This window comes from Urocitellus parryii, chromosome 2 (assembly GCF_045843805.1).
Source record: "Urocitellus parryii isolate mUroPar1 chromosome 2, mUroPar1.hap1, whole genome shotgun sequence".
Taxonomy (NCBI): domain Eukaryota; kingdom Metazoa; phylum Chordata; class Mammalia; order Rodentia; family Sciuridae; genus Urocitellus; species Urocitellus parryii.
The window spans coordinates 225,543,534-225,566,023 of NC_135532.1; the positions used below are offsets into that span (position 1 = coordinate 225,543,534).

The window sequence follows — 22,490 nt, forward strand, 5'->3', positions numbered from 1 at the left end:
CGCCCAGCGAGGCGCCGTTCTCCACCGCTGTGCCCAGTGGCTCCAAGTGCAGCCAGGGAGCCAGGACTGGGCCCGGTGCATGGAGGAGCTGGCTTTATCTAAAAGTAAGCAGACGTGCGGCAGTGCACGGCCCGAGCGTGCCACCTGGACCTGTTCTCACTGTGGCGACATGGAGGGGCCAGGCCCCTCATCCCAGATGGTCCCTAGGATCCTCACACCGTCCCAAACCCAGGACGTGCACAGCAGTGGACGCCGTGTCTTGAACCTCACACTTCCGTCCTCCGGGCCTGGAGGTGAGCTGTGGCCCGCACCTCGCTGTGCCGCCAGCTGGGCCTTGGGGTGGGGAGCACTGGATGTGGGTTTCCAGCTCAGCCTGGCTCTGTCGGGTGCGCACAGGCACCAGGGTGGCCCCCTACGGGACTCTGGGAGGAGACAGGACACGGGGACTCTGGCTCCGAGGCGGGCTGATCCGAGCCTGGGCTGGCACGTGCCGTGGAGGGCTCATCTCGTCCCTGACCCTGCCCACCCATCCCTGCTTCGTGCCTGCTCTGTACTGAGCAGCATTCCTCCCGGGCCACCACGAGGCCTCTGCCCGGGACCCCACCAGCCAGGGCTGGGTCCTCTGAAGCCCGGAGCCAAATCACTCTTTCCCCGAGAGCTGTTTTCCTCAGGCATTTTGTCCCAGTGTCGAAACACTCTCACAGCTCTAGGGTTCCATGGTGCCCACGGGACATCAAGAGATGATGGCACTGTCCGCTGGGTGCAGTGTGCCCGCCTGTGATCCAGCCACTCAGGAGGCTGAGGCAGGAGGATGGCGAGTGCCGCAGTCTGGCTGGGCACAGAATCACGAGCCACCACACACTTGTAGATTCAAACAGCAATTCTTTATTCCCGAACTCACACCGGCCTCTACACACGTTCTGGGGAAATCCAAGTTCTGCCCACCGCAATTCACGTCCCAAATACTTTCTGAACTCAACGAGAACTCAACGGGAACTCAGGCAGCAGGAACGCCCTATTCCCAGCAGCAATAACCTTAAACCTGGAACTTCCCTAAACCCAGATTGTCTTAAACAGGGAACACCTTAAACCCAAATTATCCTAAACCGGGATACTTCCTAAAACCTGCAGGATACACCTCAAAGCTAGATCCACCCTGGTTCTTGAGCAGGGTCACCTTTCTCAAAGACACATGCAATGTCACAGCAAATTTCCATTTAACATGGGGTACGCTGGCAAGGAAATTTCGATGCGTCATTCCTACTTGGCAATGGCCCTCAGCAGGCAAGGTCAAAGCCAGCCTCAGCAACTAAGTAAGGCACTAAGCAACCCAGTGAGACCCTGTCTCCAAATAGAATACAAAACAGGGTGGTGTGGCTCAGTGGTGGAGGGCCCTGGTACCCACTCCCCACAAAAAAAGTTGATTGCATTGTCAAATCCTTGTAAATAATCTTTTAAAAAAACTATTTGAAAATTTCTCTTGCCCCTTGTGTTTTACAGTTTATCATTGCATATTTATTACATATATTATTACCTATTCAGACATGAATCTATTTACTTTTATTTATCTTTCTTTGGACTTATTGAGGGTCTCCTAAATCTTTCAGGTTTCTTTCTGGGACTTTAAACTCTGAGAAAAATCTCAGTCATTGTCTCCTCCAGTGTCACCTCTCACAGGTTTGTCATTTCCTTCCAGAACTTGTGTCAGAGGAAGAAGAGGCAAGAACTTCACCCTGGACCCACCAAAGCCATGCGTGTCCTCTGCCGTCACCATCACGCCCAGGACAAGGCTGAGCGGCTGCTAAGGAGGCCAGCCCAGGTGACGGTGGACCAGGAGAAGCCCCTGCTGGTGCCCTGCTAAGGTGCCCTGCTGAGCAGAGCCCAGGCCTCAAGGCCAGGCCTCAGGGCCCCGCGGAGAAGGGAGGGGACGGGAGCCCAGGGGCCGGCACGGGAACAGCCCCGTGGAGGACGGGACTCCAAGCAGACCAGGCCTAGGCGGAAGGTGCTGGAGACGCCAGGGCGGCTGGGCCTCACTGTGGACTTGTGGTGACCGTGCACACAGCCACCAGAACTCTCCTGGTTGTGGGAGAAGGAACCATGTCATCAGCGGAACGTCTCTGAAGCGGGAGCTGGGGACAGCACGCCTCTCCCTGCTGGTCCTGAGCGCTCTCCTCCCATCCAGGAGAGGGGTCTCTGGATGATGGCACACACGGCCACCTGGGCACAAAGGCCTCCAGACACGCAGTTCACCTCTACGTCCCTCGCGCCCTCGGCCATCAGCATGGACTGAAGCCCTGGGCCCAGAGAGTGTCGGGCCTGACTCCCAGCCGTCTGCCCTTCCCAGGGCCTCACCGAGACGGTGTCCCTCGAAGGAGCGGGAGTGCCTTTCCAGACCGTGGACCTCCAGGCTCAGAACTCTGTCCTGTCAGGGTCAGCGTGGGCAAGGGGTCCACAGGCTGGGCGGGCAGGCGACCCTCGCCCCGACTCCCTGCTCAGAGCGTCACGTGAGACTTCCTGGCCTCAGAGGGGCTTCGTGTCCTCCGTCCAGACGGGATTTGAAGTCCGGGTGGCTGTCAAGGACTGTGTGCCCACGTCCCCTCTGAATCACCAGGATCGTCACCCAGAGTGTCTTCAGTAAGGGGGACACAGTTTGGCTGCGGGGAATCTTGGGGTAGACAGGCCACATCCTCCATCCGCACCCTTGGCTCCTCGTCCTGGAGTGGATCTGATGTGGTCCTGGTGTGGTTCTGGTGTGGTTCTGGTGTGGTTCCTGGTGTGGGTTCTGGTGTGGTTCTGGTGTGGGTTCTGGTGTGGTTCTGGTGTGGGTTCTGGTGTGGGTTCTGGGGTGGGTTCTAGTGTGGGTTCTGGTGTGGTTCTGGTGTGGGTTCTGGTGTGGTTCTGGGGTGGGTTCTGGTGTGGGTTCTGGTGTGGTTCTGGTGTGGTTCCTGGTGTGGGTTCTGGTGTGGTCCTGGTGTAGGTTCTGGTGTGGTTTTGGTGTGGTTCTGGTGTGGTTTCTGGTGTGGTTCCTGGTGTAGGTTCTGGTCTGGGTCCTGGTGTGGTTTCTGGTGTGGTTCTGGTCTGGGTTCTGGTGTGCTTCCTGGTGTGGTTCTGGTGTGGTTTCTGGTGTGGGTTCTGGTGCAGGTTCTGGTCTGGGTCCTGGTGTGGTTTCTGGTGTGGTTCCTGGTGTGGTTCCTGGTCTGGTTCCTGGTCTGGGTCCTGGTGTGGTTCCTGGTCTGGTTCCCGGTCTGGGTTCTTTGAATGGTTCTCCAGGCCCTGTCTCCGCCTGCGTCTCACCTGTTAACTGGATCTTGTGGTGGCTTGGTCTGCTGTTGGTTTGATCTTCACCATCAGCAGCAGTTGGCTTTGTAGACATGGTGGTTGGAGTTCAAATACTTTGAGTCTTCAGATTTTCCCCAGAAAAAAAAAAATTGTGTTTGCTCCTAATTGTTAAACGTGGGGGAGGGAGAGTGCCCCCGGCATGTGGCTGTCTTGAAGTCTGGACCACCTAGACTTAGCTTGACTGGAGGCACCGACCTCACCGAGCCCCGAGTCCTCAGGAAGGTCTTGTCCGCAGCGTCAGAGCTGAGGCAGGGCATCTCCTCGGCCTCTGCCGACTTCGCAGCAGTCTTCACTCACCCTTTGGCATCCCTGCCACCCTGGGAAGATCCTGTGTCGCTCAAGTCCTGCAGGTTCTGCAGAGAGCTCAGGCTGAAGTCGGCCGTGGTCAGCTGTCTCCTGGGGCTCCTGACTTTCCTGCTTGGTGCCTTGAGATTGCTTTGTTTTCATGGATCATCTGTGATGTATTTTGTTTTTCTTTAAATTCGACCACTCATTTTCCTCAGGAGGGTTGTTCAGTGCATTTCATCAGCCAAAAAATAAAAAACAGTAGTCCCTAGGCTGCTCTCCACCACTTCCTGTGTCCCTTTGGAGTGGACTTAGGGCAAAACACACGGTGCTGGTGGCTTATCTGGATGCATGTGCCTGGTGTGGGGAGGTGGAGTTCACTTTGCAGCGATGCCCTGTGAGTCTCTGAGCTGGCTACTCTTCAGTGGCCAGCTGAAGTGGCCAGCTGGGCGGGCGTCTAGGACGGCTGTGTGGGAAACAGCTCTGGGAAGTCTGCAGGAGGAGTTGCGCCTGCCCTGCCCCTTCCTGGCCTCTGCTTCCTGCTGGCGGAGTCTGCCCCCGGGAGTCAGAGGCCCGCGATGTCCCCCCAGCCCTTCAGCTCCACTGAAGCCAGAGCTGTCTCACTGAGGGGCAGAGGGCACAGGACAGGAAGTGCCTGTCCTCCTGGACTGCTCGAGGACAGGCAGGGCAGGAGGAATACCTGACTCACAGGGCAGTGGCCCTGTAGCCACCGTGAGCTGAGGAGCCAGGAAGCAGGTGGGGTTTGTGCTGACACAGGAGCTCAGGTGGCCAGCATGCACTGGTTCTGTGGCCACAGCAGCTGCACAGCGGTGTCAGGGTCACTGCCTGTCTCTGACTTCTAGGTGAGAGTAAGATCTCAGTTTCTAGAGGAGGGGACCCGGTTATGTGGCAGGTCGTGAAGTTTTCTCTCACATGTCACCCTGGCCCTGGCCCTTGGTGTCCAGGGTGAAATCAGCTGGGTGTAGCTGGGGTGGCAGTGATGGGCCCCTGCTGGGTGTGCGTGAGCTCAGCTCAGGCAGCAAGGCCCTCAGCACCTGTGCCCCCTGGATTTCAGACCTCCCTGACCCCTGGTCAGGACCTAATTCCTTCCTGGGCCTCCTGGGAAGCTGTCCGAGATAGGAGAGGGTCCCAGACACCCCTGCACCTGCGTGTTGCTCTGTTGCTGCCTGTGAACATGACTCTGTTGAAACTTCATACTCTTCCTCCCGGCTGGCACTGTCCCCATGCTGTGTGACGCTGACCACAGATTGCGGGTCCTCCACCACAGGGGCATGCTGCGCTCATGATGCCCTTGGCTCTGAGGAGCCCTGACCAAATGTCTACCTGCCCTAGCACTGGGAGGCTCTTGTCCAGGTAGGGCAGTGAGATCACCAGCTGTGGCCACAGCCCCACCTGCCTGAACATCTAACACCTGCGGTGGCCGGTGACTGGAGGGCAGCCAGCCACCAGGGCGAAGGGGATAGCAGGCTGCTGGGCAACAGTGTGAGCTCAGGATGTAACTGTGGTCAGCGGTGCCTCCTCTGGGAGTTAACGGTGGGAATCTGCTTAGTGCAGACCTGACCATCCACAGAAACCCGGGTGTGCAGTGCAGCTGCAGTCCTCTCAGCTAGTGGCAGGGTGATGGGCTGCATAGGCCGCTGGCAGTGGCCCCAGCTGGCTGTCCCTGCCTTGGTGGATGGGGCACGGTGCTGCCTGGCTCAGGTCTCTGCCTTCCTGGTTTTAGGGCAGACAGGGCACTGTGCTGTCCTTCTGCTGTGGGTGGACTCGGTGCTGGGAGCATGGAGCAGGTGCCCTGGGACACATTTCTCTGTGGATGAGTCTCCTGGGGCCAGGTGCAGGGAAGGGCTCCGCCGGGGCTCAGCACTTGAGCATCTTGCAGACGGGTCACGACGGACCCCAGGCAATGGACTGAAGGGAAAGCACTGAGCTTCTTTTTTTTTTTCAAAGAGAGAGGGAGAGAGAGAGAGAGAATTTTAATATTTTATTTTTTAGTTATCGTCGGACACAACATCTTTGTTTGTATGTGGTGCTGAGGATCGAACCCGGGCCGCACGCATGCCAGGCGAGCGCGCTACCGCTGAGCCACATCTCCAGCCCTGCACTGAGCTTCTTGAAAGAGGACCCGGGCATTCGAAGACAAGCCTCAGCTGGGTGGCCCTCCACAACCCACATGGCACAAGCTGTGGACTTTGGCACGTCCCGCGTCACTGTGAGTGGTACTGCAGGACGTTGTCTGCATGTCCTAACCCTCCCCTCTCTCTCTCTGCTTCAGGTCAAGCGCCTTCACGTGCCTGGAAACTGCCAAGCAAGGGCTGCTGGGCATGGGTGCGCGCAGGCGCATGCGCGTGGTGACCGACGCCCTGGCCCTGGCATTTGCCAACAGGAGCTTTGCTGTAGGCAGCAGCAAGGAGACTCGAGCCAGGGCCAGAAGAAGGTGTGCAGGGCTGGGCCTGGCGCTGCCGGACGGCTCTGCGCTGCCCAGTGGGATCTGAGATACCCACGCCGGCGGTGTGCAGGCTGCCTATCTCTGGTCTGGCCTGTGGCTGTGGACGGCACCTGGCTTCTGACCTGGCCGTCGCCCTTCCCGGGCTCCTCCGGCGGCTGGCCCTCACTGTCCAGGATCCGGAGCGTGGAGGGTAACGTCTGGACAAGGCTCACCACCTCCAGGCGTGGCCTGTCCTCTGGGGAGCGCTGCCTTGTGTGTCCCTCAGCCCTCCCACGTTCCCTCTGTGCTGTGCTCCTGGGACACCCCAGGCCCAGCTTTGGCTGCCAGCTGTTAGGGCTCCGGTTTCCTCGTGTCCCTTGGCCGCTGCTCCTCTGTCCTGCATCAGGTCTCTCCCGTGGTCGTGCACACCGTCCGAGGTCCACATCGTGTCACGGAACCCTTGCCCCAGCCCTCGCGGAGGCTGTGTGTTGCTGTCACTCACCGTGGCCTGGTGCTGGGCCTGAGGACTCAGTGGGGTCTCTGGTGGCGGGCCCTGGCCCCGTGTCCTGGACTGCTGCCCGGCCGGGGCTTGGGCTTGTTCTGGGGAGGCCGTGTCACGGGCACTCATGACCTGAGGCCTGAGCCTTCCCCACACGCAGGCAGCCACAAGGACAGAGCAGCCTGGTTTGTCGTGAAAACACTTTTATTAGAAACGGAGGTTAAATCTGTCACAGGCCATTCCCTGCAGCCCCGGCCCCCTCAGCCGGCAGCTGTGGCAGTGAGCAGTGTCGGGCTGGAAACAGCTGGTGCTCGGAACCAGCCCAAGGGTCCTTTCTGGCCATCGTCCCCATGGCATCCCCTGCAGTCAGCGACCAGGTCACTGAATTCACGCCGTGGCTCATTCTGTGCCTGGGCTCGGGTGCTGTCACCCCAGACGGTCCCCCCAGCCCCTGTAGAGGGAGGGGGACGGGGACCCCACAGCCCCACCCACCTGCAGCAGCAACCCCAGAACCTCTCCCTCTGTCCCCAGGTGGGCAGGGCCCTCCTTCCATCTCCCCTGACCTCCCACACCCTCCCACCCTCTGTCCTGCCCAGATTCTGCTCCACGTGAGCAAGTGCCTGGCACACCTCAGCCCCAGGTGCCCAGTGGGCAGGAAGTGGGTCCTCCCTGGACACAGCAGGGCCCTGCCCCAGGTACAGGTGTGTAGGTCAGGGGTGGTGCATGTGCCACAGAGGGGTGTCAGAGCTGCCTGGGGTCCCCCAAACCTGTGTGTGGCTGCCCTGGCCCTGGCCCCTCACAGGGCCGATGTGAGCTAAGGTAAAGTGGGGTCACTGGAGTGGCCCTCATGCAACTGACCATGGTCATAAGAGATCAGGGCACTGATGTAGAGACCACCCTTGAGGGCGCAGGAGAAGCCGCTGTGAGCGTGGGACACCTTGACTTGCACTCCAGCCTCCAGAGAATTAATACCCGTGTTCTTTGTCACAGTAGCTCGGAGCCAGCACACGGAGCCGTTGTCCCCGGGGAAACCCCGATAGCTTGGTGCCCCCCGGGCCTGGTGTGGTCTGGGACTGAGCACACCTGGTCCCTGCTGCACCAGTTCCGGGTTATAGCAGGGCAGCAAGGATGCCCGTGCCAAACCCCTAGTAGGGGACCGGAGACCCAGGTGAAGACGTGACGTCCAGGAGCTTAAGTGGCACCTCCCAAACCACAGTGTGCTCTGTGGGCCCAGGCACAACTGGCCAGGAGACCATGGGCAGCAGCTCCTCGGGCCTGTGAATGTGCAGGGTGAGGTCAGGGATGACAAGATGATGCTCTCTGTCACCTGTCACAGTGCCCCTCGGGGGCTCCTCTCCTACTGGATGCAGCTGGGGTCACCTTCTCACTTGAGAAGCCACCACAGGCCCTGGGAGCAGAGGACAAGGCCTGCTTGGGCCTTGGTCTTCCTCAGGTGCTCGTGCACCCTCAGCCCAGGTCAGCACGGGAAAGGGCCCACAGGCAGAGGTTGCAAGCCCAGACTCTGAAGGGGCAGGGAGGCGTGTCCAGGGGTCTCTGTCCTTGCACCTCTGGTTCTGTCCCACCCAAGGAGGGACGTGCTCAGGGTCCCCTGCACAGCCCTGCATGTGACAGGACAGCTGTGGCCTGTCCCTAAAGGCACCTGGACACTGAGCCATCTCAGGGAGCAGAAGGGCCCTGGTGAGCCTGTGGTCCTGCCAAAGCCAGGCCAGTGGTCAGGTCTGACAGAGTGAGGCTGCGCTGGTACCCCTGTTCCTCTTCTTGGAGAGACCGTCCAACGGAGCCCCTGTTCTGCTGCAGGTTGGGGGCAGCAGCAGCCGTGGGCCATCCTCTGTCCTCTTCTACGCTCCCGTGGGGGCTCCTCCACTGTCCACATACGCAGACCAGCAGCTGTTCTGCTGAGGGTCAGCTGCATGCCCCAGAGATATTCCAGCCATGCCAGGCACTCAGAGCGGCCTCTACATGAGAACACGTGGAGCCTTTGACAGGACGGTGAAGGTGACACCAGTCTCCAGAGGCGCAGTGTGTCTCCCTGGTCTTGGGGAGAGCCAGCTGGTGAGGAGGAACAGTCGGAGGCAGGTTTGGATGGACAGATGCCGGCCACGAAGCTTGCACAGACGATGGCCGTGGGGAAGGTGGCTGGGTCTGTCCCCTCCATGTTGACGTGGGCCAGGATATACGCACCTTGACCAGGCAGACCCCATTTCACCCCAAGACGCACGTAAGAAATGCTCCTCCTGAGAGAAGACCCAGCTGCTGCCATCCTGACCCCTCGGCACACCTTGCGCAGCAAGCTTGGCTTTGGACGTGCCCCACGGGTCACTGACGCTGTGCTCTGTGGTCCAGTCCTTCCTGGGCACTGGCCTGCCTGGTGGGCCACTCTGACCCCACCCTGCACCGCCACCTCTGACTTCCTGGTGGCTGTGGGTTTGGGATATGAAGGTGCACCCTAACCCTGCACAGGGTCGGGGTGTGCAGCGGCGACTTGGTCACTGCCCCTTGATCCACTGTGGATCCACTTGTCCTGCTTCAAGACTGACCCAGTGATTTCTAATGTGCCACAGCTGTGTGACGAGTCCCCAAGGCTCAACAGTTCGTCAGTCACACGAACCCAGAGCTGCAGCTCTCGAGGCTGAGGTCCGAGAGCGAGGCGATGGCAGGTCACTTTCTCACTGGCTGCTGGGTCCAGCGAGGGCTGCCTCTGCTCCCTCGCGTCCCCTCACCTCTCGCAGGGCTCTGGCCACCTTCTGAGGGCACCCTGGCACTGTGGCAGACCAGGACCACCTGAGGCTTCTGGGGCACGGTCAGAGCATGGCAGATGGCCTGCATCAAGCCCTCTGCCCCGAGGGGCCAGCTCTGTGCGGAGAAGAGAAAGGAGAGAGACAGAAGAAAAGAAATCCTTTTATTCATTCGGTCCACTCAGCAGACCACGCCCGCGCAGCAGGGCTACAGTGCCCGAGGCCTGAGCTGCCTGGGGACAGGGAGCCGCAGTGGCTGGCCACTCTTCATGCTCACCCTTAGCAAGAGGGCACACTGGTGACCGTAGCCCAAGAGGAAGGAGCCACGCTCAAACTTGTGCGACGGTCCGCCTGCTGGGGCAGCTGCCACTGCTGCCCCAGAATTGAGCTGGGAGCCGTGCCTGGGCGAGGGCCGGCCTGCACAGGGCACCCGGCCAACCCACATGGGTGCGGTCGTGTGCACAGGGGCTGGGCGGGGCTCTCGAAGGTCCCGCTGAGGGGCATCCAGGGCCACAGGTGCTGGGTGGGTGGCGCGGCCATGAAGGGGCCTGTGGCCTGCAGGTGAAGACCTCTGACCTCCCGGGCTCAGGCACTGCCCAGCTCCCTAGCTGCACTTTGCTCCAACACTGATGACCGCTTCCCACCTGACTGCTGGCCAGGAAAGGAGCTGTGCTGACAAAGCCTCCGCGCTGCAGGAGACTCGGCCCAGGCCGTGGGAGACACGGAGGCCCAGGCGACCCCACAGGCCCCACAGCCCAGGGGGCCGGCTCCCGGCTCCCGGCTCCCAGCCTGCCTCTCCCACACCAGCTGCCGCAGCACGGAACACCCCGGGCTCAACAGCCCAGCCGGGCCTGATGGGCACTCTGGAGAGCAGGCTGGGCCCTGCCCCGAGCTCCCACATGGTGCAGCCAGCAGCTCTCAGGTTGGGCCGGACCCTAAGTCACTGCAGCAGTTCGCATGGACCTCTCCATCTTGAGTACAAGTGCCAGGTGGGGAGACTCCACTGCCATCTGGCTGCCTGGCACACCCTAAGGCACAACCCAGCAAATAACTTACACTGACCCAACCAAAGCAGGAGCACCTGGACACGTGGGCCCTCAACCTGATCAGGAGCACAGGACCCTGCACTTGGCCTTGCCTGGGAAGACCACCACAGCAACAAACCTGCAAACCTGTCTTCAGGCTCCGGCCAGTCTCTCCTGCTGGACACCACGCACAGCCCACTGCAGGCTGCTGGTCAAGCTGACACTCTGACGGACTCCCTGATGGGCACGACCCCTGCCTCTGCTCCTGGCCAGCCCCCTGCCTCAGCCTCACCTCATCTCTGTGACCCATTTACACATCACTGTGGCGAGGACGTGTGTGTCACAGAGCTCAGAAATGAAGACTGGAATGAAGAGCTTGAGTTTGCCTGGCTAATGACGACCAGGTGGCCCACGAGCAGTGGTGAACAGCCACTGGTGGAAGTGGCGTAGCCTGTGCCTTTATTGTTCCGTAACTTCTAACATGGTGGACAGGAAGACGTCCAGGTCCACGCTGCCGAGCAGCCCGCTCACCACAGATCCTGCCCGCTCCTCTGGACACCAGTTCTGCAGCGAGGCGGCAGCACAGGTCCTGAGGAACACGCTGCGTGCTGACCCAGAGGGCCGCGGAAGCCCTTGCAGCCCACGGCGGGCGGAGGACGTGCAGGACGGAGCTCCTGGGTGCTCCCCGCGCCAGGTCTCCACGCGCAGACAGCGGGCACTCAGTAGGCGATCTCCCAGTGGCTGGGCTGCTCACACGTCTTCTCCTGGTCCCCACAGAAGCGGTTGTAGGTCGTCTTGGGGTCCAACCCCAGGATTTCCCTTTCCTCGTGGATCCGGAAAGAGAACGTGGAGACTGAGGTGCCGATGAAAAACCTGAAAACGAACACAGGGTCCAGAGCCACGGGGTCAGCACTGGGCTGGCCATCAGTCCCACTGCCCAGGCCCACCCTGGCCCCCCAGCCGGTCCCTCCACTGCTCCTCACAGGTGCCTCTCCTGCACTGCAGATGCCCAAGGCCACCGCAGCCTTGGAGGACTCTCACCACGGTGCTGCGGCCACATAGGACTCCTGTAGAGGAGCAGTGGGATCCCGGGAGCCCAGGGCCCATGTGCACTACACTGCCTGGGCTGGAGGGGGACGGGCACGGGAGGCCCTGCACTCCTCGGCCTCCCAGGCAGGTGGGAGGCCCTGCACTCCTCGGCCTCCTGGGCTGGCCTCTAGCTCTCAGGCAGGTGGGAGGCCCTGCACTCCTCGGCCTCCTGGGCTGGCCTCCAGCTCTCAGGCAGGTGGGAGGCCCTGCACTCCTCGGCCTCCTGGGCTGGCCTCCAGCTCTCAGGCAGGTGGGAGGCCCTGCACTCCTCGGCCTCCTGGGCTGGCCTCCAGCTCTCAGGCAGGTGGGAGGCCCTGCACTCCTCGGCCTCCCAGGCAGGTGGGAGGCCCTGCACTCCTCAGCCTCCTGGGCTGGCCTCTAGCTCTCGGGCAGGTGGGAGGCCCTGCACTCCTTGGCCTCCTGGGCTGCCTCTAGCTCCTGGGGAGATGGAAGGCCTCTACTCTTCTGCCTCCTGGGTTGGCCTCTAGCTCCCGGGGAGGTGGAAGGCCCTCCACTCCTTGGCCTCCAGGGCTGGCCTCCCTCTCTACTCAACAACCAATCCATCTGTGACATTTCCAGAGCCAGTGCTATGTGCAGTGCCACACTGGGCTGGGGACTGTAGGCTGCTGAGTGAGTGCGACTCCAGGGATGGAGTTGGGTAGGTAGGGGAGGCTGTGTGGCCGAGAGTGGCCGCAGGCAGATGGGCGAGGACTTACACACAGGAGCCTGCAGTGGGGCTCTCAGGAGAGCCAAGGCAGGGGGTGAAGCATGAGCTCGGGACTCCCCAGCGCCATTTCTGGGCCCGGACAGATACCTGCGGGCTCTCACCACCACTGCAGGCCACACCTGGGGAGTGGGCGTGGCCGTGACCTGGCCCAACTGAGAGCAGTCCTCTCTGTCCCTCACAGGCAAAGGCTGAGACAGCACTGCTGGTGCCCCGGTGCCCAGGGACATGGGAGGGCTGGCGGGGAGCTCACCCCGGTGGGTGGGAGCAGGCCGGCTGCCCACACAGGCCTGAGTGGGCACAGCACCCAGCACGCAGGGGCCATGTGGAGATCATGCCTGCACCGTCCCAGTCCAGCTGGCCCACGACGTCCCAGGTGGACGTGCAGGAGGGCTGCAGCGACCCGCAGAGGCCCCTCCAGAGCCATGAAGGGGCCACAAGCCTCCAGCCCTGGGACCCTGTGCATGCCCCTAACACAGCACCCCTGGACGTGAGCCCCACCAGGGCACTGGCCTCCCAGGGCAGGCGTGGACAGGAGCAGGGGCAAGGAAGGAAGGGAGAGCAGAGGCCCAGCTGGAGCAGGAACAAGGCAAGTGTGCCTCAGAGGTCACTGCTCCTGGAGACCAAGGGTCCACGTCAGCCCAAGGATGCCAGAACTGGACATTATAGGAGATTCCAAGATGGGTCATGGCCAGGGTGCAAGGGACCACCTGCTATGGTCACCAAGACCCCGAGACGCAGGCACCCAAGAGCACTGCTGTGCCCTGGGTGAGCTGGGCGGGCAGGTACCTGGCGTGCGAGCAGATCCACTGGTCGATGATGGCGACGCCCCCGTCCTTGTACAGCTCCAGCTCCTCCCAGCTGGGCTCAAAGGTCACCATCTTGGGGAGCAGCTTTTTCAGCTCCTCGTACTCTGCAAACAGAGAGGCTGCTCGTGGGGCCCCGGTGGAGCAGGCACGTCCACTCAGGCACGCCAGGCGGGTGCCGGTGTGGCTCTGGCAATGGGGAAGGCGAAGGCAGCTCAGCTCTGCCCCCTGGGCCACAGCCCCGTCTGCACTCAGAGTGGCCTACCTGTCCTGACGGCGTCCGTGGCCACGAACACCGTGTGCAGCCGGTGGGTCTTCATGAGGCTGCGGATCTTCCTCACGGCCCCCTCCAGGCTGGGCACGTCCTTCCGGTGCCCCCAGATGAAGTCCTTTCTTCTCAGGTGGACTGCGAGGTAGGGGCCCCCCAGCGAAGAGCCGGGCTCCACCTGGGGAGGAGGACAGGGAACTGAGGCGACAGGGGTGTCCACGCAGCCTCCCCTCCCGGCCCCAGGGACCTCAGACAGACCGCAGGGCGGGCGAAGACCAGGAGGCAATCACGCATCACAGACCCTTTTACTCAAGTGAAGTCCCACTCGGGGAAAGGAAAAGCCTCTAAGGTTTCCTTCCCAGTCACGGCTGAGCGTCTAGCGTCCCAGGACAGAGGCACAGGAGTCCTCTCCAGGACCCCACACCGCGGCCGGCCAGCACGCTGCTCGTGGGGATCACGCCACAGGAGAACCTGAGCTTCCAGGCGGAGCCGACAGAGCCGCTCACACGTGGTGATACACGCGTGTGTTTACACACAGTTAAATACATTCTTACATGTGTAAAGCATTCAACGTTCATTTAAAAAATCCAAAAGGACGATGCTAGACCAGAATGGGATTTTCCACAGGCTCCATGCACGTCCTCAGTCGGTGTCCCAGCAGTGCTCAGGGGTCTAGCTAGCCCTGCCGCCCCTCACCACGCGTGGCATGAGGAGATCGCCTACAGGGGCTTCCTTTATTCCTAGAACAGCCTTCTAGATGCTGGCCGGCAGTGACGTCCCCTCCTGACTGCAGGACACCGTGCCAAGCAAGTTCCTACATCTGCAGCACGGCAGGGATCACGGTGCTGGGGCCTGTCCCTCTGTGGCCCGGCCTGACTCCCCAGCCCTGGAAGGACGACTGACCCCGGGTGACGCAGACGCACCTTCATCTTCGTCCAATCCTCCTCAAACGGGATCCTGTCCGTGGCGTCGGTGGAGTTGAGGTACCTGCTTCTGAAGGCGTCGCCCACCACCCGCAGGTGTTTGGCGAACACCATGCTCCGGCGGGTCTGTGGGGACAGGTCGGAGCTGAGGGCACAGGCCCTGGGGACCGCACACGGCTGCATGCCACCTCGCTGGGGCTAGGGAGAGGCGCCACAGCCCGCCCCGTGCCGCTCCCCTTGCTGACGCCCTGGCACCAGCTGCCCAGCCCCACATGCCCCTCGTCGCCCGAGCAGCCGCGCTCTCCGCCTGCAGACTCTGGGACAGGCCCTGCGGGCAGCGCTGCGGCACCGCTGACCCCCAGCCCAGAGAGGCGCACCAGGCCCTCCACTCCCTGGACTCTAGCAGCACCCACCCGGAGCTCTGGAGCCCAGCTGGACCAGGAGTCTCTGTTCCACATGACCCGCCCTGCTGCTCCCGGCCCGGCTGTGGCTCAGGCCAACTGTGGGTCCTCAGAGGTCACCCAGGGATGCGCTCCCCACCTCCAGGCAGAATCAATTCCAGGGTTGGGGTCGCATGGAGAAAACACCCCTCTGTGGAACCAGAGTGTGGAGCAGGCAGAGCTCGAGGCTAGACCACCAGCAAGTCAGGAGAAGAGGAGCCGGAGGACAGCCCTGTCCCAGCATGGAGAGGGGCTGGAGGGCGGAGCGCACGTGAGAGCCAGGGCCACGTGGCAGGGACAGAGGCTCCTGGCTCGGCTCCCAAGCCTGGCCCCGTGTCTCCAGACACCTGGCCCCACACAGGGTCCAGCACCTTTGCCCTAGGGTGGGTGAGGATCCACTGCTGATGCCCCAAGGCCAGGGCTTCCAGGAGCCTCAGGATCTCAGTCAGCGGTGGAAAGAAGAGCCGTCTGTGGGTCACCTTAATGTTCAGAAACTGAACAAACGGACACAACCTGCAGACTTACAGGAGGCAAGGCCCGGCACTACTCACATCCCAGTAGTCCTTGCCCCCATAGTGGTCATGAAGGAAGTTCTCTGCTCTGTCCAGCATCACGGACCTGTTGACAAGAGACGCCCAGCTGACAACCGTCTGCACTGAGAGCTCAGGGTGCCAGGCCTTGCACCAGCAAACGGGGGGTCTGCAGGGAGGTCTGCGGGGTTCCAGGGGAATCACGGCGGGGAAGGACTGCCCAGCAGGACACGCGGCTCACCTCAGGGGAGCAAGGGGCAGGCGGCTCAGCACCAGGGACTGCCAGCCTCATCACGCCAGAGCCCCAGGAACCCTCCCACCCACCAGAGCACCTCAGGCTGGCACAGCCCCAGGGTGCCCACAGAGACAGGCACCCTGGGAACCCAAGAGGGCCCCACGGCACCCACGCAGGAAACGGCCCATCACCTGCAGCCTTTGCTCCTCCCACAGCCAGTCGGCTGAGAAAACTGCAGCTCTAAAGAAGAGGGCCAAAGACTGGGAATGGGAAGGTGCAGGGAGGCACAGGGGACCTGAGGCCTGAACAAAACATCTGCACTTCTGCAGATGAAATCTGGTGAGCGTTTAAATCGGAGCTTTAGAGCATGGCCTTCCTGTGCAACAGGACAGGGCTCCTGCTTCTCAGTGCCAGAGCCCGAGACCAAGACTGCACAGTGGCTGCAGGGTCCAGCCACGCAGTCTCAGTCCTGGGGTGGCTCAGCAGTGACCCCAGCCACTGAGGTTCTGCGTACTGCATTTCCGCTCCCTGCTGCTTGTACAAAGACTTCTCTATAACAACGTGCCCTGTCTGAGATAGCACTAACCTGAGGCCAACTAAAGGCCACCAACCCTCAGCATAGAGATGACCTGAAAGGCCATGGGGACTACCACACATCCTCACCAACCCAAGACACGGCGCGGGCACTGCCGCAAGCTCACCAACGCCCAAGGTGCAGGAGGGGCCCACTGTGCCTTCAACGAAGGCTGAGACCTGTGGTTAAGGGAGGCCACGGCAAGCCCCGTGGCCCCCAGCGTGAGAAAGGAGCCTGCCACGCCACTGCCCACAGGGAACGCTGCATTGTGGCCGCCCAGCCCTGCCTCCAGGTCACTTCCTAAGGACTTGGCCACAGACGGTACAGGTGCAGGGACCCTGAGCAGCAGGCTTTCAGGACACACGGTCCCCTGCCGCCTCCCTGCAGGTCCCTGCTCTGTGCAAGCAGAAGCTGACCCACTTTCCTTCTTTGCTGGACGCTACGGCCCACGTGTCCTGTGCCCGCAGCAGCAGCTGTTCACATCCGTGCTGGACGGCCTTTCAGTCCCCAGCCCACCCCGCTCCCTTCACGCCAACTCCAGCTGCGGCAGGATGCGTTCTGGTTTGGGGACGCCGGGCACACCCTGGTTGGGGTACACGTGGGTGCTCACGGGAGGTGTGCTTGCCGGGTCACAGGGCCGCGCGTCCCTCTGCCTCTCCTCTGCCGTCTGCCCACGACGCCGCATTCCTACTCTCCTCTCGGCTCTCGGGGACCTCACCTATGCTGTGAGGCAGGCCCTGGGCTGGACACAAGGGTCGCCCCTGCCCCTTCAGGGCCTGTCGCCTCCTCCACTTGGTCTTGGGGTGCCGACTGGGCGGGGCTTCCCACAGCCTGTTCCAGAGCCCTCCCACCCCGTCCGAGGCTCCCCGCCCTGAGGCTCCCCGACCAAGGCTCTGCGGCCCACCTGGAGCGGGGACAACGGGTCCCTGTCCTTGCAAGGTGCCCTCCCCCTGCTCCTCGGCAACGGTGTGGCCTTCTGCTTGCAGCCCTCCTGGGGCAGCTCTGCTCCAACCCAAACAGGTCAGGAAAACTGCGGCAGGAGCACGCGTCCAGGGCCCACCTTCCCAGGCCAAGCTCAGGCACAGCTGTTTCTGGAACCCAGAGGTTGTGACCAAAAGGCCCGGTAGGGACCACACCAAAGCGGACCTCAAGAACCAGAAATCCAGCAGCTCCCTCCAGCACCTAGGGTCTGTGCTTCTGTGGGGGACGGGCCTCGTAGGCAGGGAGAATGGGGCTCACTGTGGGCTTGACACCACTTCATGAGGACACAAGGGCCAGGACCACTGGTGATGGTGATGACCAGGGAACGCTGAGCCCTGCATACAGTCGTGGCTTCAGGGGCGCGTACGCAGCAGAACAGCAGGGGCACTTGGAGCGCCAGGTCCTAGGCAGGAGCGGCCTGCACACCCAGGCTCCTGAGAGATGCTTGCAACCTGTCTGGCCAGGGCATGCGGGGACCCGCAGGACACCTTTGGAAGGGTTTGTGACTTCAGTTTCTCCAGTTCCCGCCGCTACCTGAGGTCTGCAGCTAATCCTGGGCACACGCTCTCAGGCGTTTCCCTCCAGAGAGGATCACCCTCGCTGACTCACGATCCCGTCCTGGGGGGACCTCCCAGGCCCCCGCCACTCGGCGGTGGTGAGAGTGCTGCCCTCACGCTGCTCTGCCCACAGGGTCCCCCAGCCAAGAGTGCCCTTCATAGTCACAGATCCACAGGGGACACAGTCACAGAACAAAGCCGGGGACAGGGCAGTATCTTCAAAACCTCTCCGGGTACTTAAAAGCCTTCTGCCAAGTCTAGCCGGCACGCTTTCCACCTGCCTGTGCCCTGGCCAGTCCCTCACTGACCCCTCTTCACAGCTACACCCTGGCTCCTCACGTCACCTGAGAGGAACTCTAGAGAGAAGCCAGGTGTGGTTCTCCGCCAACGCCGGCCAGTGACCACCAGGCCTGGGAATGGAGTGGCAAAGCCTGAGGTTCAGGCAACGGCCTCCTGAGTAGGCGCTGCTGGCAGGGACGAGGCCGTGCTGCCCACCGCAGAGCCTGGCGCACCCCCCCAAACCCGCTGCCCTCTGAGCCTCAGGTAGGACACCTGTGGCCTCCTCCAGTCCCCTTGGTCCCACTCACTGTGGAAAGCGGCCCTGCGGCAAGGTGTGTGGACGCCAGCATTCAGCACAGGCGCGTGCTGGCCGGGGGCTGCAGGTGGAAAGTGCCGGCACTCACCGGGCTGAAGTGTTTTTCAGGAGCACAGGTGCTATGGTGGACGCTGATCCTTGAATGGACAGACAGGAGACGTTCAAACCCCTGGTTTCTTCATAACCCCAAAACCATCCCCTGGAAAGAAAACCCACGGGGTAGCTGTTAGCTGGCTTTGCTTTCACACAGGTAACAGCACCCCCCCCTCGGCCCGGGCTCTGGCACCCAGGAACTCACACTGCGAGAACTACGGGCTTCCCTTTGCTCGTGACTCTAGTCACCGAGAGTCAGAAGAGCAGGAGAGAAACCCTGGCTCCAGGCTCAGGGGCCAGAGCAAGGCAGCCATGCTCTGCCAAGAGCACCTCTCACGCTTCAGAACAAACTGCTCCGCCACGTCTCAAGTGGAGGCTGCTGTGCGATGGCTACTCCACAGGGAAGCCTTGGCTGGCGATTTACACCAGGGGCTGTGACCACCGCTCCTACACCACACTCCAATGCGTTTAAAAGGCAGGAAGCCAGGCACAGTGGCACACGTTGTCATCCCAGATACTCGGGAGGCTGAGGCAGAAGGATCACAAGCTTGAGGCCAGCCTCAGCAACTTAGTCAGACCCTGATTCAATATTTTAAAAAGGGCTAGGGATGCGGCTCAGTGGCAACAAGACCCTGCTTCAGTCCCCAGAATTGAAAAAAGAGGCATGGAAAAGGGAGGGTCCTTGGGAGGGGGTTTTGAGGACAGCCTTAGTGCCCCTCTGTACAGCAAGAGGCCTTTACTGGCACAGCCCCAGACAGCCAGCAGGCGGCAGGTGCTGGGGAGGCCCCTGCAGGGTGGCGACTGGGCGACAAGGCTACCTGTAGTACTCGTGCTTGTCCTGCGAGTACAGCAGGGGCTCCAGGCACGGCCGCTGGTCCACCTTCTCCTCCCAGGAGCCCTCCTTCCACCCTTCCGCATACCCTTGCAGGACATACACCTGGTCAATGAAGGGCCCACCGGACTCTGAAAAAAACCGAGAGAACAGGGCAGTGCAGCGGCGGCTATGGCCACTCGCAGGCACATCCAGCCCCTGGCTCAGATGGACGAGGATAAGGTCAAGGGCACATTATCCCCAAAGACGACTGCGAGAGGCTCACAAAGCAGACAGGGCAAAATAGGGCCCCTGGCTGGGGATGGGGCCTCACAGGACTCCTGCCACGGTCATCTTCTTCCTCTTGCTGCACCTGTCATCCGGGGCTCCCGGCCTCACTGCTCCCCACAGCCTCCCTCCCTCTCCTCTAGCACGGCCGAGCCTGCCCACCACTCCCTCCAGCACTGCCTGGCCCCCACGCTGGGCCCAGTGCTCTCCACCGTGACACCACTGCACTCCCTAGCCGCCCCGGTGAGCAGCCCGAGGGCCTATACCCCCTGCTGCCCCCCACACCACGCTGGGGCCACCTGCCACATCCCACATCACAGGAAAGCTCTGGCCAAAGATGGAATGAGCCACTTGGTTACGAGAAAACACACCACGCAGAATTCTGCCTTCCATGTCTGCTGGGATCAGGGGCTCGCAGCTGCGTGCCAGTGCAGCTCCAGGCTCCCCTCACCCTGGAGGGAGGAGAAGAACTGTGCCAGGCACTGGGCCTGCCCTGTCGCAAGCTTCACCCTCTCCAGGGAAGGCAGGCCTGGGTCCAGCCAGCACATCTGCCTGGGGAGGCATGGTGTGGCTGTCTTCCTGCGAGGCTCCTGGTCCTGTTCCAGCTGGAGGGATGCAGATTGAGTGGCAGAAGGGAGACACAGCTTGGCCACTTCCAGGTGCCACACACTAAAATGGCAAGAGCCCTGACTGTCCCTTTCCCAGCATCAGAAAACCACCAGCCTGACCTTGTGGCCTGGAGGCAATGGCAGCTGGGTTTCTAGGACCACAGCTCAGACCGGGGCAGGAAAGGGTACACCTCACCAGTGTCATATAAGGCCAGCCTGAATGAGGACAACAGAAAACACAGTGGCTCCCAGGCCAGTGCTCCCAGGATCAACTCCAACACCACACACTTCACAGCAAGGTGGTGAGAGCCCAGCACTAGGAGAATGGCCCTCAGCACAGGGTAGACAGAGGCTGACCTGCATGAGGACTCCATCACGCCCTACGCGCCACCCATTCCTCTCAGGGTCTCCAGAAAGCAGCAGCAAAGGGCCAGTTTTAAATCTATGCTCTCCAACCAAAGTCACTTTGCTAGACGTCTTAAATCATGTTCTAATGAAAGCTTTAATCCTCAGAACGTTCACACGGAAGGAGCAGCAGCATGAGGTTACTGAAGTCCACAGCAGTGCTGCAGTGAGACACCAGAGCCACACTACAGCTGCCCTCCAGGAGGAAGAAGGCCTCTCTCCCAGGGTGCCGTCTGTTGGGTGACACCTGGGGCGGATGCTCTCTCGTGCAAAGTGACTGTGCCAGCTGTTTAGAGGCTGCGACAGCCGTCCCCACAGTTCAAACCCATTTCCCCAGAGCAATGGTGCAGAGGGTGCCCATGCAGAGCAAGCACTGCAGCTGGGTGAGAGGACACATGCAGCTGGGCCTGCAGGCCCAGCTAAATCACCACCTCACCTTCAATGAAGTGCTCATACTCAATGACCGGGATGTTTTTATTGAGACTTGGAAGATCAAAAAACTCAGACCAAGGAATCCGGTCCTGGAGGATATCAGGACTCTGCCAGTGATAGAGGCGGCCCCACGGGGGCAAGACGAGCACCCACTCCTCCGTCTTCAGCAGGGTCTTCAGCAGGGAGGCGACGCGGATGTAGACATCCCTGCGGAGGTTGAAGCCCTCCATGGGGTTGACGTCGTATAGGAGGTACCTGTGCGAAGAGCGGAACAGGGCTTCTGAGTGTAGGGCTGGTACACACCTGCCCAGATGACTGTCTCAGTCACTGCTCCACTGGGCAGGCTTCCGTTTGCAGAGACAGCTGTCCACCTGTTTCTCAGTGGCAATTACCTCAGCCCACCAGCATGACCAGACGTCCTAGTACCCTTTAACAGCTGGCCATGCCAGGGAACCTCAGCCCGGGGCCTCAGGATGAGGGCTCCTCAGGGTCTCAACCTGGTCTAACAACCTCTGAGGACCCAAGGGGCAGGTGTCAGTCAGAGGGTGAGGGTTCCCCGAGAAGGGAGAGCTGAAGTACTCACTAATTAACAGCAGCAAACTCATCCCGTGCCAACAAAATCAACGTCTTAAACAAAAAATGAGCATGTTTTCAACACAAATAACTAGTGGACGCAGTGGCAAGGTTTTCAACTTTTCCGAGTTTATTCTGGGTCTGGCAACAGCTGGGTTCTCACGCCCGTGTCTGCCTTCGGCGAGCTGCGACATCACACGTCAGGTGGCTTCTGGAAGGGCCCCACGATGCGCCCTCGACACGAGTGGGTCAGGAAAGGGGCGTCCTGCACTGGCCACGGAGGTGCCGGGCCGCACGCGGGGCGCAGGGCCGCGTCCGCCGGGCCCACGTGGCCGAGCCGGGCCGAGCGAGGCGAGCCCGCGGAGCGCTTACCGTCTGCGGGAGGCCGCCCGCGACAGGATGTCGGCCGCCGACTGGCCGGGCCAGAACTCCTCGCCCGAGGCCGAGACCGGCGGCCAGGAGGCTGCCCCGAGAAGGAGGGAGATGACCGCCAGCGCCGCCATGGCTCCGGCGGCCACGCACTTCCGGCGGCCGCGCCCTGACCCGGAAGCGCGAGTCTATCCCTCCCCGTGGAGCGCGTCTCCCGTGGCGACGGCCACACGGCGAGGCCCGCTCTGCGCAGGCGTCGCTCAGTCTTGGGGCGGGGCCTGGGCCAGTCGGGCCGAGGCGCTGTCTGAGGAAGGGCGTGGCGTGGGTGGGGAATGGGCGGGGCCTGCAGGCCAAGTCCTCCAGGGAGTGGGCGGGGCGGGCACGAGGGGCGGAGCGTGCGCTGTACCGGGGCGGGGAGTGGGCGGGGCGGGCACCGAGAGGCGGGTCGAGGGATTTTTCCCAGGGGCGGGGCCAGGGCGGACCCGGGGAGTCAGGCACGAGGCGGCCCGGTCGCCAGCTTCACCCTCGTGCCTGGCTCAGCCTGGCTCAGCACTGCCCCCCTCCGCCCCCGGCTTCCCCGCGCAGCAGTGGCGGGTCACGCAGCTCCCACCACGTCCTCTGCGCACCAGCGCGGACCTGCGAGACGAAGGCCTACGGGCTGGCAGGGCAGACCGAGTCGCGGGGCAAGGCGTGGGGACTGCTCGCGCCTGCCGGATACCAGCCCCGCAGCTGTGTTGTGGGCACCAACCCCCGGGGAACACTGGGAACTGGTGCGGGGCACGGGGTTGCGGGCTCGAGGATGAGCGACCCACTCCGTGCGCCATTCTCTGCGGTGTGCC

At 61.9% G+C, this 22,490-nt stretch overlaps 1 protein-coding gene across 2 annotated transcripts; it reads right to left on the reverse strand.

Annotated features, from left to right (window-relative positions):
* Positions 1-9,475: 9,475 nt before the first annotated feature.
* Positions 9,476-21,827, reverse strand: Pofut2 (protein O-fucosyltransferase 2). Of its 2 annotated transcripts, none has more exons than XM_026380211.2 (9): positions 21,655-21,827; positions 20,714-20,964; positions 18,984-19,128; positions 18,161-18,271; positions 15,152-15,218; positions 14,161-14,286; positions 13,235-13,415; positions 12,953-13,076; positions 9,476-11,223 (listed from the first exon to the last, which is right to left on the reverse strand). In XM_026380211.2, the coding sequence occupies exons 1-9, from the start codon at positions 21,783-21,785 to the stop codon at positions 11,070-11,072; spliced, it is 1,290 nt and encodes a 429-aa protein (XP_026235996.1). In that variant the 5' UTR covers positions 21,786-21,827; the 3' UTR covers positions 9,476-11,069. The 2 variants fall into 2 exon arrangements, with proteins under 2 accessions (XP_026235996.1, XP_026235997.1); XM_026380212.2 differs by having other exon boundaries at positions 21,293-21,741.
* Between the last annotated feature and the right edge of the window lie 663 nt (positions 21,828-22,490).